Source organism: Pygoscelis adeliae, unplaced genomic scaffold, assembly GCF_000699105.1.
Source record: "Pygoscelis adeliae isolate BGI_AS28 unplaced genomic scaffold, ASM69910v1 Scaffold681, whole genome shotgun sequence".
Lineage (NCBI taxonomy): Eukaryota > Metazoa > Chordata > Aves > Sphenisciformes > Spheniscidae > Pygoscelis > Pygoscelis adeliae.
This window is the reverse complement of record NW_008824015.1, coordinates 47,926-64,766: the sequence shown is the minus strand read 5'-3', so window position 1 is coordinate 64,766 and position 16,841 is coordinate 47,926. Positions and strand designations below refer to the sequence as shown.

General features: G+C 43.1%; 1 protein-coding gene across 1 annotated transcript; it reads right to left on the bottom strand.

The window, feature by feature from the left end:
* Window positions 1-2,477: 2,477 nt before the first annotated feature.
* On the bottom strand, window positions 2,478-16,617 carry RAD21L1 (RAD21-like 1 (S. pombe)). The gene is made up of 13 exons (XM_009326949.1): window positions 16,474-16,617; window positions 14,759-14,888; window positions 13,320-13,419; window positions 11,719-11,825; window positions 11,154-11,339; window positions 10,437-10,538; window positions 9,384-9,497; window positions 8,120-8,349; window positions 6,661-6,763; window positions 5,727-5,866; window positions 4,923-5,012; window positions 4,105-4,182; window positions 2,478-2,666 (listed from the first exon to the last, which is right to left on the bottom strand). The coding sequence occupies exons 1-13, from the start codon at window positions 16,615-16,617 to the stop codon at window positions 2,478-2,480; spliced, it is 1,713 nt and encodes a 570-aa protein (XP_009325224.1).
* Between the last annotated feature and the right edge of the window lie 224 nt (window positions 16,618-16,841).

Here is a 16,841-nt window from a genome sequence, read left to right as displayed (position 1 = left end):
GGGAATCATGCTGGTGATGACTGGCACGGCCTGTCTGATCTCTCAAGCACAGTCTGGTTACTCCTGGTACTACCTACACATTTCCTTCTGTAGCTATCGAGCTTAACCTTTCTGAATTATTTAACGAGCAAACATCCAGGGCGAGGCTGCTCGGCGCTTGCTGGGACCCACCGAGCGACTTACTGCGGCCCAGGTGGCAAGCAGCGGGGCTTTGGCTCCGTCTCTCGGCCTGGTGACCACGGCCGAGAGCGCCCGAGTTCGGCTGCGGACACCCCCCCAGAGACCGGGAGAACGGTGAGATGCACATGTACACACACTGATGTTACATATATACACGCGTAGCATCCTATGTGTATGCATGCACGTATAGACTGACGGAGGGAAACCGTTCACGTGTCAGCACGGTCGGAGCAGAACCTACTCCTGGTCTGGGTCCGGACCGGAGCCCAACGGCCGAGCACGGCTGGTCGAGGTTACACCCCCAGCCCCCGCCTCACGCCCTGCCCAGGGACGCAGAGCTCGCTGCTCAGCAAGGCGCTGCGCTTCCCCGGCCGCCGCGGGTGCCCTTTGGAACTCCCCCGTGGTTACGTGGGGGTTCTGACAAACCTGTTCGGTAAATACGGGCGAGCCTTTCTTCCAGGACCATTTCCTGCAAGATTTGTACCTCATTTATTCCGATACACAGACCGTTCTCAATGTGTGTATATATCCTGCCTCCCATTTACTCCCGCCCGCCTCCTGCTCGCCTCCAGCCTCCTTTTGTTTCCCTCTTTCCTGGCGAATCCAATGCACGGCCTCTCTCCTTGAAAGGAAAATTAATGAGTTATCGCATCTGCTGCCACTGGAGCTGCTCTTACCATGTGGCGGTGGCAGACGTGGCGCAGGCAAGCAGCTCCGGTGCGAGATGCAGAGTCATTTCGGATGGCTTTTGGGGGAGAAAAATGGTTTCTCCTTCCCCCCCCAGCCTGCAGTGCTCGGTTTCCGGGACGAGGCGGCACGGCGCTCTGACCCACCGCGCAGCTCTGCCGCACAGGCTAGGGGGCTCACCGGGGGAGGCAGGGGCACGGGGGGGGGGATTAGGTCTGCTGCGGGGAGTGAGGGAGAGGCTTTCACTCCTCCTTCTGCCACGGGCTCGCTCCCAAGACGCCGAGCGTGAGATTTGGAGAACCAAACCCTTTCCAAAAGAAAACCAACCGAAACAACCTCCCCACACACAACCAGCCGGCCCAAAGCCCAGCCCAGCCCTTCCTGCCCAGCGCAGGGTCTTCGGTCATTTCGAAGCCGTTTTACTCCTCCGAACAGACCCCTCGAAGCCAATTCCTCACCTTCCCCAAACCCTGCACGCACAAAGAAATCAAGGCGTGACAGGAACAGCACGCGTCGGCGGGACCAGACACACAGGGGTGTAACTGAGGCGAGTGAACAGCCGGAAAACCAGGAAGGCAATGTCATCCCTCCTTCCAACTTCTAAGAAAATCTCTGAAAACACCGACTCTGGGACGGCAAACCCAAAGGACGGCTTAGGCCAGTTGTGATCCTTCAGAACAAAGGCCGACGAGCTGAGGAAACATCTTCTTGCGATTTTTATTGATTTCGTACTGAGAGACGTCAGCGTACCCGCAGCACTGCAACACTCTGCAGCGCTGAGCGCACACAACCATCCCGCGCGTCGCAGGTTTGATGGAACTGAAAAACACTTTACAAAATGACAGTAGAAGTGTTGAAACTTATCCTAAATTAGATAAAAATGCAAAGAACTAGTAATATTTCAGCTTAACATCCATTTTAAAAATCGGTCTACACATAAATAAGAGTGTTAGTCTTTAAGTAAACATGCTCCATGAAACCTAAAATGGCGGGATTTCTGGGGAATAGGATTTCTTCCTGAAGCTTACGTGGCTCTTCTAGGGATAGCGTAACTTCTCTCCGCCTGCACACACGGAAACGACGCTGGAGACGGTAGCCTCCTAGACCTTACAATATCAAATAATGAACGTTCTTGGAAAGGAGTAATTTCAAGTGGGCTGGATTTTCTGATAAAGAGAGCTTAACAGACTTCTCTTACTGATGGCGTTAATTATCTAACACACACAAGCCCCGTCAGAAAGAATTTAACCTCCAAAGCTGGTCTCCAAGAAGGGTTTTTAAGGACCTCCCTGAAGGCCCTCACAATGTAAATCTCTTATGTAAAATATGTATTTTAGCGATATTTTATCAACAGAACAAGTAACTGCTCATTACATAAACATGTGTATTAAAGGTTAACACAGTCGCGAACACCTTGGTAACCGATACCGCAGCAGCACACCTGCACACGCCAGTTCCTCGGCAGTTCTGAGAGCTGGTGCAAAGGAAGGAGAGCCCTCCTCAGTTCCCAGGGTTTGGCAAGACTTCCAGTCATTTTCCCAGCAAATATATTTCCTGAAACACTTACAATGGGGTTTATTTTTATTACCTTGTCCGAATACTACATGATTTCAGTGAGCGTTGAACGCCGGGCCGAGGGCGGCCGTAATGTCAGCAAAGGGAGCGCTCTGACTGAGCTCCACAACCGACTGCTTCTTCAGAACGAGAAGGATGTAAAACTTGGCTGCAGCCTCCTTCCGGCTGCTTTTCCGACAGAGCTCCCGTAAACTGAAAGAACGCACGCCTGAGCTCTCCAGGTGCTGCGTGAGGGAAACAAGAACATCGGTCAGGTCAGCTTCACTGCCGGTAAACCCGGATCCCGTCAAGTCCGAACCGAAGAGTGCTGCTCGGAGCGGGTATTTTCTGCTTGAACGCCTGGAATAGGATCTTACCTTGGCGCTTGCGTTTATACAAGTGGCTCTTAACATTTTATTGCCATAGTATGGCTAGCACCTACTTACGGTACTAAAACCTACATATGCCTGCAGTTGCAGTGAATTCAGCGAAACGGTGCTGAGGCGCGCGATGAAGCGCATCTCTAACGGTTTTCATGATTCAAAACAATAAAAACCGCGGCGTACCCTGCCCTTGGGATAGAGTACCGGCTACGTCCTAGGCAATTTCAGTCACAGCTAACTGAGTGTTATTACTGCTTGGTTTTTAATGGCTATACCTATATTTAAGTATTTATTTACAGGCGTTGCACAGAACCTTTGAAATATGTCCACATAAAATAATTAAAAAAAAAAAAACACCAAACCCAGGAAGGCTGTGAAGTCAAACTCCGGCCCTGGGGAAGAGCTAGGCTCGGACCAAAGTTTGTTGTGTTTCGCGGACAAAACCCGCACCCCACACCCTCTTGCCCTCGCTCGGATTTCTCCATCGCCTTCCTCCACTCTCCGTTCAGCCACGTGGCATTAGAGAACTGACCCGAAGGAAAATAACTCTTCGCGGTGTTTTTTTCCCACCCACCCCCAACCAGACCAAGCGCTGAAGCACCAAAACGCTCGTCCGGGCGAAAAGGACGGAACAGCACTGAGCCGTGAGGCCAAGAGTTTGGACATTCAGCGTCAGGGCAGCCTGCGCTGGCTCCTGCTACAGTCCTGTCGGTAAGGCAGATGATATCACACGTTACACCTTCACCGGTTTCGCAAGGATTTCTGCAAGAAAAGCAGAATAAGCCTTCCTGATGCAAAGGCTACGCGCTCTGCTAAATTTCAAGCACCTTGAAGGCACTGGGGCATTAAAACCTCTTAAAGAAGGTGTTACCAGCTCTCTTTTTAACATAACCCTCACCCGTTTCCCTAGCCTTCATCTCGGAAACAGCTCAAGCAGATGAATAGCCAAATGATGGCACCCTGCAGCGCTCAGCCGAGAGCTGGCAACCTGTGAGCAGCTAGGAACTGGGTTTTGTAGAGATGCTCCAGAGCATACTCGTAGAAGGAAGACAGCAAGGGCTTAGCATTACAGCAAACACTGCCGTGGAAGCAAACGTTCAGAAAATTCTAGCGATTCCAGCAGCTGTGGGAGATGACACCGTGTCAGGCACTCAGTCCTGGTTTCCTACATAAATACCCAATAAAACGCAGTTACACGCTGCGTGTGGGAGGCAGCGATATGATCAACAGTGTAAGGAGGAGATTTTCCGACATGGTCCAACTGAAATCAACGCCTAATTACAAAATCCAGCACTGGTACCTGTAAAGTTTTTAATAACTGAAGAGTTCTTTTGCTCCACCTTATTTCTTCACTGTCTTTCCCGTTCCTCGTTAGTTCCTTGAGAGGAAACAGAACAGAAGGTTAGACAGCATGCGTAAAAAGTCACACACCACGATGATAAAAAGGACGAGAGTGCTAGCCTGATTGAAAATCCAGCTGGAGCTGGGCATTTTGGTGGCCTTACTCAGGATATCTGGGACCTCTGGCACCTCTGCGGTCATACTCGGCTTTGTGAAGCAGAGGAGAGAATGCTAACTATGTTCTTTCTGCTACAAAGAGACAGATCAGGTGCAACACCACCTTTGGTGCTGTGGAAGTGGTCCCACTGAGCCTTGGGGAGGCAGCTTCACAAGAAGATACGGTTCTGCGCGACTGGGATTCTGACAGTACTTGTACTGGTCAGGGGACAGAAAGGATGTTCAAAAATTTGGCTTTAGATTTTGGGCTTAACCTCCGAAGTCGACAGGAGAAGACCGCCCTTGTTTCAGAGCGTCCGAGTACCCTCATAGCCAGTAAGCTCAGAAACTGTTTCCTTCTTACAGGAAGGACAAGCTCTGAACGAGGAGCTGTCTCCCCCGCAGACGGTAACCTCTGAACGTTGGAATACACGTATCCCTGGCTATCAAGCTATTAAAGTTTTTGACTGGCAAAATACATACTATAGAGGATGTTAGTACACCAAAAGTCACTGCAAGTTCATGATGCCATCACTTTTTTTTTTTTTTTTTAATATTTCTGAGAAAGAACACAGTTCTGTTCTGAAATAAGCCAGAGCTGTCAGCTTCGAGGACACGTACGTTTGTTAACTCGGCTCGTGGCGTTTCAGCTTCTTGGCCCAGTGAATGGTTTGCCAGCGAGGAGCTCTCTGAGAAAGCCATTCCATCCTGCTGTTAGAACAGAAAGGACGATCAATAGGCATCACAATTTATGCATACAATGTAATTCTCAATTACGTAGTTCTGCTCCAAAAACTTATTATAATAAACATTCTCCAAAAATGATTTCGTGGCTGCTATTTCTACCATGTCTTTTCTCAGATAGGAAAGGATCTTGCTGTGGTGTTTATCCTACCGCTGGATCTACACCTATGGACTCAGTTCAAGCACGGGCCCTACATTTTCTGCTGCCATTACGTCCAATTTTGTCATTCTTTTTCAACTTTAATGAGCCTCGTATTCTCTAAAGAATCCCCTTTCACGTTCACCTAAATAAAGATAGCAGAAATAGATAATCTGTTATTGCTGGAGTATTTCCTCAGTTTGAGACACAAAAGGTAATTTCTGTCCTTTATAAAGACGATTACCTCGTCAGTACAAAGAGGCTATATTTTGTATTAAAGTTCCGTTTATACTTAGTGATTCGACTGTAATCTATACTGATTAATAGGCACTTTAATTAATAGTTCGATTCATGGTAAGAATCTTCCAGAGTGCCTATAAGTAAACTTTCATGGCACAAGCTACTTCATGCTGTATCGGCTGTCTCTAGCATCCTTTTCAAACATCTATTGGCAATTTCTTAACGCGTTTTAAATGGAACCCTAGCATAAAACAAAACCAATAAATACATTTAGGTCTCTAAAATTGATGGAAACTGCTCACTATCGTTTCACCACAGTTATCATCAGTTTCATTTCTGTTATTCTGTGACGTCAACACGAACGGATCGTTTCTAATTTTTCTCTCGATCTCTGAACGAGCTGACTCCTGCAGGTAACTTGGCTCTTCTACTATCAGCACCTCTGTGTTAATGAAAAAACAAGGTTTAAGAGGAGATCGCTGTCAATCGCTGCCCTTAAAAAGAAAAACATTGAAAAACAAAAATCACACCCTAGTTAGCAATCTTTAAGAGAATCTTTGAGAGTAAGAGCCAGAACGAGTAAATGCAGACTAAATATCATTCCCAGTAGGACCACGGAAGAAGAAGAACCTTCCAAGAGAGTTTTTCCTTTTCTAAAAGTTGACCTTTATGGACTTGCAGGAGGTGGTTTTGTTGATGAACTCCTGAGGCAGCCATACAGATTATGTTTCTAACGGAGCACAGGAGTGAAAGCAGATACATCGTCTTCTCAGAAGATCTAAACCAGAACATTTCTTCTTGCTTGATATTAACCAAAACACAATCTTCATGATGCAAATAGGAGTTATTTACATGAATTTGGAAATTTGGAGAGTGGTTTGATCAAACGCAGGATAAGTGGGAAACTTTAAAACAAACAAACAAAAAAAAAAAACCCCAAATCTGCAGTTTGGTAGACAATTAGAGAAACCAAAGGTAAAACCTCCTTATGCCACAAGGAAGAAGACGACTTGCATTTCATTTCTGATCTAAGGAACAAAAGAACAGCAAAGTACTTATAAAAACAAAAAAAATATTTTTTTAATAATTAACAGCCCGTTTCCTTAACATTTAACTTTTTTGGCCTTTGATTTGTAGAATACTGCACATAAACACCGTGCACGTGTCTCAAACATTATGTAAAATAGAAAATATTTTCTAACAGCTAATTCTGCAACAACAGAATTAAACTACTACCTGTGGCATCTTGCTTTTTTCTTGTTTCTTCCATTTTAGACTCCCCCTGTATTCCATTTCTTCTCATCTTAAATCCGTGACTCTTGAAGCATTTTGCAAACAACTGAAAATAATTATTTTTATTTGTTTGCTTTCAGAATATAACGTTAGATATTTGCAAACATTGACACAAAGGTATGAATATGAGCTGTATATTAATTACTGCAGCCTAGAATTTAGGGATTTGAATTAGGTCATTCTGAAAACCTGCAAGTTTTAAAAAAAGTAATTTCCTTCTGCAGCTTCAACTTTGGCATTGAACTCCGTGAAGAAACGTCTTAGGAAGAGCTTGGATCGTTTTTCCTTGAAGCCAGCCAGTAAGGAGGGATGAAAGAAAAAAAACCATCTGCAGTTATCTATGCGTGGATTTCTTTCCCCGTGTGCGAGTATTTTTCCTCCTCATAAAGAACAAGTTGTAATTCTGCACCTCGACTCTAAGGGGTGAAGCTGTGCTGCTGTAATGAACCTGGAGAGCTGTCTGCCTGCAGACCCTGCCTCCCAGATCTCTCCAAGCTACACCACAGAAGAAACAGTGCAATTAACGTAAGGCTGCTGCACGTAGTTTACACCATATCTTTCCGTATCACCTTGTATACACGGTGATCTCTTCTTTATCTCATCACCAGCTTTAAACTTACAGCCTCTTTGAATGACCCGTCGGATGCTACGTGGGGACACGAGAGGCTTTGATAGATCATATTTCCATGAAACAAGTACGTCTTTCTTGTGCAAAAAGGGCAGTAAGGCCCACAGCCGCAGGAAAGGGTGGTCTGGCCCAGCCTTCTAGCCAAAGCGATAGAGTGATCAGGAACCTCTTGGTGCTCTGAACGGCAAGTCCCTGACTGCTCTCCAGCTGGAAGCTTAATCTCCAATTGGGAAAGTACAAAAGAAATTGGCATACCATCTTTCCAAAGCCACTAACAATATACTACTACTACTAATAATAATGTTTAAGCCTGATGTACCTTTAAAGTGAATGTAGAAGAAAGATGTGGTCTCATATTGATGACAGAGCAGAAACAAAACAGAAAATAATACAACAAAGTAGAAAGTAGAAAAGAAATGGACAGAAATCTAAAAAGTTGTGTATTAGTGTACAATCAGTCAGGTGCCAGTATGTGAAATGAAACATGAGCTCTCAAGTCTCTCTGTCATTTTTTACTTGTTGTTGGAGTGCTGGAGATTAAAGCTGTGAGCTCTACAGGTGGTCTTTCTGGTGAAGCAATTAGTGGTGAGTATGCAAATAATCATCAGGCATCCAACTGAACTGGGCTGCAAAACGATGCGTTCAATGCACCTGCAGTTTGCTAGGAGCTCACGTAAAACCAAGTCTGCAAAACCTCTCACAGCTAGATCCTAGATGGCAACAGTCCCATAATCCAGACAGTGGCACAAAAACCTACAAGGAATTGATCTTTACCATTTGCAGCTCAGCGTGAACCACAGGCTGTGTAGCGTGGGACAGGAGTTTATCCACGCCTCCTGATTTCTTCCACGTCATTGTTTTTTTTGTCGGGGGTGCAAGGTCTAACACAGCAAGGATGTCCGCGCAGTTGTTAAGTTGGTTGTATATAGCATTGCAGCTGAGCTCCTTGTCTACATCCACAAGCAACTTCCTCTTTCTTTTATTTTTTTTCCTCTGGGTGACATCTAAATAGAGCAAGTATTAAAAAAAAAAAAAAGTCTAGTAAGGTCTATTCACAGAACACTGAGGCACAAAAAAAAAGCACTGTGAATCAAACGGACAGGCTGCTGACCTCCCAAAACACCGCACAGACTTGAAAATCAAAGTACAAGGGCGTGGGCCATTTCTCCAAAAGTTTTCATAAAGTATACTCTTTGTATTCTTATACAGGAAATTCACGTGTGTTTAATTACAGAAGACATATGACTATTGTACTAAAGAACCGGGAACATGAGGACTTAATGAGAACACATGATACACCAACAAGACTGAATAAGCTATCTTTAATCCATCAGGAAGTTAATTGTTCCAAGAACTGCTGATGTACTCAACAGGTTTCATTACCTTGTAATTAATATCTGTATTTGTCAGTTTAATCCTTTAGCAATTTAATTAAGATGTATGTAGTAAACACAAAACAAAGACACGGATCGGTTATATAGCCATAACTTCCTGAATATTATTTTGGCAGGCTGGAAAATTCCAGTATTCTAAATATTAGTGTCAACGTGAACTTGTTTATTTGCTAACAGCCACCAGTGTAATAGGTGACATTTAGATTTACTCACAGAAGAAATGAAACGTTTTTCTTTTTGGATCTTATTAAAGTTCAAAGTTCACAAAACAAAATTTTACAAAGGCCTGAAAGTTGTATGTTATTTTACACATAAAAATCACTGACATGTCACTAGCAGTAAAAGTTCTTCAGCTGAAACTTCAGTAACACTCATGAATAGGCCGGGCTTGCACCGCTAGCAGAACTGCAGAGCAACAAAACTTGATTTGGTACATAAAAGAAACTGTAAGCAGAGATTTGGGCAGGTCGGATGAATAACCTGATACTGTTTTTGTATAATAGTTACCATAAAATGGAACTCTGACAGCAGGAGCAGATGAAATCTAAAGTGGGAATAATCTGTTTTGCAAATATTTTCAGTAACAGGAAGAAGATCAAACCTAGTAACACAAACATTCAGCAAGAAACTGGTCAAGTTCTGACCTGTATCATCAACTGGCTCAAGCACAAATCCTTCTTCTTCTTTCAAGAAAAGTATTGTTTCATTCATTAGATGACTTACTTTCTTAATGGTGGTGTCTGCGCAGTTGGACTCAACTATAAGAAAACCCAGCAAATAACCCAAATTAAAGAAAGTTTACAAGATGGAATAATTTCTCAATCTCATGACACAGAATGGTATCAGGCAAAAAAGATCAGAATTCGAAAACTATGATTTTGTCTATAATCTCACAATCACTTTAACCACTCATAACTGGCACTGCTGCTGCTCATATTCTGCACTGCACGCTTTCCTTTGCTGACACCAGAACCTGTATGACCGGGTGGTGGAACAGACTGAAGAACCGATCTGGAGGAAAACCCGCCTGACGAAACGTGTTTAGGGGGAAAAGTGTCTCCTTTCAGTACGTACCTGTTTCCAGTTCCAGGCAACTGCACGGCAGAGCAGACATTTCTGTCAACATAAAAGGAACAGGTAGTACCAGGACTAGTGCCACTGTTTCCCTCTAAAGCTGTTCCAGATTACTCAGTTTTAAAGTAACAGTGTGATGGGGGTATAAGGGTTTAAGACATATAAAAAATTCCAGAAACACTTTTCAAAAATGAATTTCATCAATATCAAACCAAAAGACGACTAACAACACCTTTATGAACTACTAAAGTGTCATTTGTCACTGAAATATGAAGCCAGAAATACTCATGGGTAAAGTTCAAAGTTACAGCATAGCCATTCAGTGTCCTTTCCCCTACAAAGGGATATCGCCGGGTCTAAGCAGCAGAGTGGGTCAACAGCGTATCCAACAGGAGATGACATGAAAGTGTTTCTAAGCAACATCAAGTTGCAAACCTGGAATCCCTAGATCAAATGAAATTATACCTAAAATGGTGGATGAAGCATATTAGAAAAAACCAAGAGACCTGAACAAAGGAAAGAGGCATGGGATATTACACAAAGCTGAATGTGAGCAACTTCAGGCATTAATCCAGGAACAGAGGGTTCACATGAGTAACACAGAACGGACACTGCAAACTCACTGGCTGTGCTGTTCTCTGGCAGATCTTGTGGCAAAGGACGTTCTTCCTCCATGTCAAGAATGTCTTTATCCAGGCCATTTTGCTCATCCCTCAACAGGATTTCTTAAATACAAAACATGTAGTTTTAATCAGTCTAAGCCTTAGTAGTCATGAAATAGCCTGATACCGCCTAATGTTACTTATTTAAGGTTAATTCTGTGCAAACAAAAAAAAGCTCAGCTTCCACAAATGGCTGTCAATGATACGTCTGCCTTCAGCAGTACAGAAAGGAGAATGTTAGTCTTAATTTTGAGATGTCCACCTTTTCTTTGACAAGTATGATATTGCTATTGTTTAAAAGGTGCAAATCTATAAAAGTTTACGTAAATACTCTAAATCATAAAGATGTAGAAGCTACTTTGCTGCCTTTGTTATTACAACAATAAAGGTAAAAATGCTGCAGTATTTCACCTTTGAAAATATAAATTAAATTGCTAAACATTAAGTATAAATTGAATGCCTTTAATTCTAAAAAACTGAAATATCTTCTTTAATACAATTTTACTTGGCAATGTCTAAGTGATCATAGATTTAGTGACAAGTAGAAAGTATGAAAACAACAAAAAATACAGAATCTGTGTTTGAAAACAAGCGCTTTCATGCTGTCTTGTTGGTTTCCCTGTAAGAATAAGAATATTTGGAATGAAAGTAATTCTGTCTATCTGCGGTAAACCCTACCAATCATATCTGCAGCATCCTCCTCATCTCCAAAACAGTCGTGCTGAAAACAGTAACTGTCTTCTCGCAGTGCAGACTTGTCTCCATTCACGCTCGCAGAGTTCTGATCAGCCACAAGACTGTTACTGCTCATTAAGATGCTGCCGTCAAAGAAGCTCTGTTTTCTTAGTGCATCTGGTTCTTCCTCTGAATAAACACAGAATTTCTGATGCTTCATCTGCATGACTTTTTGAAACACATATTTATCCATTTCCTAATTTTTCAAATTATTTTTAAAAGATTGTAAGATATCCCATACTTCAAATGGAATTTAGCTAATTCAGTAAAAAGCAGGAAACGTTGGGTTTTATTCTCAGTCTCCGATATCATATTGTATTACTTAGGCAGCGTACTTACACAAAAAATTAAGCATGAGATGGTATGACGGGCCGATCAGCACAAGCGTGAAACAAATGCACTTTTAATAATAGCTTTTTCACATGTGGAAAGGACTCAGACTATACACAATTTTGCATAAAACACACTTTTCCTTATGGAACATTTCTAATTTCTCAACTTCTCTCACCAAAGTTTCTATCACAGAGAAGTATATCGCTTTTGTAATCCTCTGTAAGTGTGATGTCTTCAGCTCTGCTCTGATTCAAGGTAAAATGTTCAGCAACATCAATGGCACTGATGAAAAAAACATTATACAAAATACAGGGTGAACTGAAACCCACTGACCATTTAGCTGGAATGTGAAAACTTGTTTCTAAACAGTCTCCAATCCTGACATTTTATCATAAACCCCCAAAAGACAGCTTCCGTTTCCTATGACATTGAAAGTACCCCAGCTGATCCTCACTTCTGTGGAGAGAGAACAACTGTTTCCCAAAGCTATTTGCATTCAAGCCATTTAAGGTTTTATTGATAAAATTCACTGCTTTGCATTTCCCCTAAAAGGGTAAAAATAAGCATATGGAAAACAGGTGCTATATGTTTATTAAAATTGCTACCTCTAAGCAAGTAGGCAGCTGCCTTCTTTGCTAGCCAAAGTTTCTATGCAATCTCCAACGTACGTTGTACAGCGAAGACTGAATCTGCAATACCCGTAACAGCCCGATAGCTGGGGAGCGGTCCAGGAGGAGGGGAAAGCATTTAGCTAACCGGACTTGGAAATACTCCCCCCACCCAGAACTCCAAATGATCCAGATGTATACTCAGCAAGCGACCCCCTCAAGAAACAGCAGACATATTTAAAAGGAGGAGGGAAGGACCCATCCTCCTCTCCATATTTCATATTGCTCCGCTCTCTTTTGGCAGGAAGCTTGGGCTTGCGTGAGTTTCTTCACATCCAAGCCCTGCTATCCACCGGACACTTGTCACACAGAAGGCATCTAATTAGTGTAACACCAGCATCTGTAAATCAAACCACACGGAGTCTTTGGGTAGGCAGAAAAGGCACGCTTTACAGAGTTAGCACACTGAGGTACTGGAATAAATAGTATTACATCACAGCTGTGCTTACAAAATACCAAACACTTACAGATCCCATCAAACTGTATTTATGACGAGGTACAGAGGAAGCCTCAGCGGAAGTCTGTCATCCTGGACCTCTGGAGGCATCAGAGCCATCGGAAACATGTCTTGGCCTCCTGCTTTTTATCAGTTTTTCTACATTAATGCTGACTCGTGTCAGAAAAGCCGAAGAAATGTACTGGCTTTTCATCGGGAGCCAAGCTGACTACTGCTGATAAAATACACCGGCCCCAAAGAGCAATGGAGCAGAAATTAAATGCAGTTACACAATGGAACAGTGCAACATTGCGAGGTTACTAGCCAGACCGTCCTTGGTCTTGCAACTGGATTTATACTAACTTTTATATCTTCTCTTGAGGTCAGTAAGTTGTTTGCAGGCTTCGCTCAGGCAATTTAAAATTAGAAAATCCTGAAGTCTAAGTTCAACACATTATTTCATTGTAAAGGTCTGTTGATTAAACGGACTTTGAGGAACTCTACAAAAGCACAATTCCTGTGACTGTAGCCTTGTAAAGCTGACTCAGAATTTAGGAGAATTCAGTCATCAAATCAAAACAATTCCATCTGAGTCTTGATCAGATAACAGCAAGGATATCTTTTACTTCTGAAAATACTAAAATAATGAATAAAAACCAGGGAAGCATTTACCTTAAATCAGGTAGTGGTGTTTCAAAATCATGAAATTCTTCAGGTAATGTAATGGACTGATAAGCAGCCTCGAAGTTCTCTTCTGGAAGGTCAACAAGTCCTAAAAGAAACAAACAACATAACAAAATAAGTATCAATAAAATAAAAGCGATGTTCTCCCAAGTACGTATAATAAGACTATAAACCTGTCAGGAAGGTCTGCTGCCATTCTAAATAACAGAAAGGTAAAGCTCAGGCACTTTGTCAACAGGACACCAAAGTGGAATTTAAATCCTTAGGTTACATGTACTTTAGAGGCCATATTTTTTACAGGCAGATACAGAAGAGTCTGCTGCTACCGGACCTGAAAGACACCGGGTTTATGAACAGCTACTTTAAGTCCCTGAAAGATTCTCACAGCTGACATTTAGCCTAGGGTCCTTCACACCACTTCAAATGAATTATTGCGTTTTCTTTTTCTCTCCAGTGTCTGTATAGCGCTGTTCTCCAGCATCAAATAATTATGAAGTGAGACTGCAAATACTCGGTAATCAGAGAATCCTGGAACAACTCGGGTGAGAAGGGATTTCTGAAGGTCATCTAATCCAACCTTTTGCTCAAAACAGGGTTAATTTCTAAGTCAGATCACTTTTGACTATTTCTGCTGATGGAGACGCCACAGCATCCCTGGACAGCCTGTTTCAGCATTTTACCTCTTCCACTGAGATTTTTCCCCCCTCTATATCTAGTTGGAGTCTCCCTTGCCGCAGTCGTGACCATTGTGTCGTGGTTTTGTGCCGTGCAGTCCTCTCTAAGCTACTATAGTATCTATTCAAAACAGATAGTACTGTGTACTTATCTTAAGTGTTTCTTCTAGAGATTTCCAAATGTTTACAAATATTAACTAATTAATCATGATCGTATCCTTGAGAATAATGTAGAGTAGATATTCACTATTTGGCAAACAGAGCAGGTCACAAAGCACATTAAGGCTGGCAGCAGACGCTGGTGTCCTGTTCCTAGCCTTTTTTTACACAACAGTGCCTCCCCATTTGGTGCCTAAGTACGACAAAGGTACAGCCCGTTGGAAAAGGATCCAGTCGTCTCTGCTCCCTTCTCGCTGGCTACATGGCTAGAGCTCAAAACGCACTGTCAGATCTGGCACTAACACACTGTTAGACGTGTTGTTGGTGTCATCAGAAGTTAAAATTAATTAACTAGCAACGGAGGCTGAATTCAAGCTTCTTCTCATAAGACCACTTAAGATACTACTTCTTTTAAAGGAGTCAAAGACCTGAAAAGGCATTCAATTAAGCCAGACTACACATCAGCAGCAGGCACCAATAAGTTCAATTTCCTTTGGGATCAATAATGTGTATTTAACAGAAATATCCAAAATTAACTTTTAAAATGAGAGCTGTAAAGGACACAGATGGAAGAACGCAGAATTCTGCACGTACCTGGGCGAAAGGCTGTCTTCATTTTTGTCAAGGCTTCACTACAGTCTGCCAAGAGGTACTTTGCTTTCCTGTAGTAAATCCGCACCACTCCTAGGAGTAAGTGCCCAGAGGTTCGCAGAGCTATTGTAAACTTTGATGATTTAAAAAAGTTGTTCAGGAGTTAGTATTTTTGGCAAAAACATAAAAAGGAAAATATTACACAGCAGTAACAGAGTTCTTCTAAAATACACCAGTACAGAGCTCTACAAAATTCAGCAGGGCTTTGTGCTGATATAGAACATCGTAAACAGAAATGAATTTCGAGAGCCATGAACTTTTAGTTGCTTCTGTTCCTAAACACTGCCATGCCGAAGCGTGAGTCCCGAACCGATGCTCTTACTTTATCTAAAACACCTCAGCTGACTGGCAACGAGCAGAGTAACACATCCCGAAACAGAAAGTAGCTGTGCATATCCTAGTATTTGACACTTTGGTTATTTAAGTGAGCAGACACCATACCTATGCCCTTATTTATGCAAATGAAGGCCATAACCGTGCCCTTATTTACACAAGGTCTTCCTGCACCAAGCACACTCAACGTGGTCATGCTGATGCTAGACAGGACAGCATGCAAGGGAAAGTGGAGGGTACTTAAGCGGTACCTCTCGGAAAACACTTCCAAATAATACCGAGATCATTTTAACAATATTATTAATCATAACCCATGAAAGACAGACAATGAAACTCGGGCTACCAAATATCAAGCAGGTATTTTCAGAGAGAAAATAAAAAAATCTGCTTGCACCAGCTGAAAGCCTTGGATCTCCTGAGCCATCAATTAGTGACAGCACAAAGCGTTCCCCACTGTTCCCTCGGATGCAATTGCAATGGCGAGGCCAAGGACTGAGTCATGGGTACTTGACTGGCTGCATCTGCGCTTGTTTTGAGTCATACCTTATCTGTGATATGCAGACGGCTTCAGCCTCCGTGACTGTTCATACAGTCTCTCATAAGCACTACGTATGCTTAATTATATATTTATTGGCTTATAATGGGGGACCTGGAAGAAGTCCACTGCAAGTGGAAGGGTGGTTACAATATGTCAAAAGTTATTTATTGTAAGATCAGCAAAAGCATTCTCCTCAAATGGTCTGTGTTCAATTTCACGGCAGTTTTCATAGTCCCTTGACTTTGGTTAAGCAGCTGGCTTTTCAATCTTTTTGAGACAATTTCCTCAAATAACAGCATTTCCCAAATTATGCTGAACAATACCCGCGGCTGGTACTCAAAGTCTCCGAAAAGACCAGTGCTACCACACCACACCGCACTGACAGGCTCGTGTTGCCTCATGAGCAGCTCAAACCCACGTACCGTGACCCCTCGGCCAGCGGTGCCCACAGAGTGCTCCCTGGAGCTCTATGGGTGTGCAGAAGTATACATTTGAATATACTGTGGTAACATTTTCTTACACTGTACATAAATGTATGCCACAGAGCTCCAGGAGTAAAACAGCAAGTAAAATATTTATATAACTGTCATTTAACGGAATGGAGATTTTATCCGAGTGAGAACTGAATAAAATCAGAGTAGGAGTTTACCTCACATTGGTTTTGAAATAGCCACAAGTTTGTCCTACAAAGTCTGTCTCCACGATAGCAATAGTCCCATTCCCTACAGAAGGTGTACACCTCTACCCCAGAACGTACCAGAAGACACCTCATCATTTAATAGCGTACCTTTGGCGAGATGATCTTTTCAATGGTAGTCTCTAAATTGCACTCAAATATATGAGCTTTGGTGAGCTTCTTCTCCCAGTGGGCAGCAAGCCATATTTTGGCCAACGGCCCACGCTTGTTGACAAGCAAATGCATGTAGAACATGGCGCCTGGGCCAAGGCTCACAGGCCAAACCTGCTGCCGCCTCCCTGGGCTCTTCCCCTTCCAACGGGAGAGGGGTCCTGGGGCACAAAGGGGAAAAGAGATTTAGCAGGACCTGAGGGGACGGGGGGATTTAGCGGGACCCTGAGGGGACGAGGGGATCCGGCTGGGCGCTGAGGGGACGGGGGGACCCAGCCGGGCACTGAGGGGACGGGGGGATTTAGCGG

What these genes read in the sequence shown, in the direction of transcription:
- RAD21L1 (XM_009326949.1), bottom strand. Translation starts at nt 16,617, where the DNA reads ATGTTCTACATGCATTTGCTTGTCAACAAGCGTGGGCCGTTGGCCAAA. An exon ending in TGAGCCAGTTGATGATACAG is followed by an intron (nt 8,350 to 9,383) that starts GTCAGAACTTGA and finishes TGCTCTATTTAG; the next exon opens with ATGTCACCCAGAGGAAAAAA. An exon ending in TTCACGCTGAGCTGCAAATG is followed by an intron (nt 6,764 to 8,119) that starts GTAAAGATCAAT and finishes AATTATTTTCAG; the next exon opens with TTGTTTGCAAAATGCTTCAA.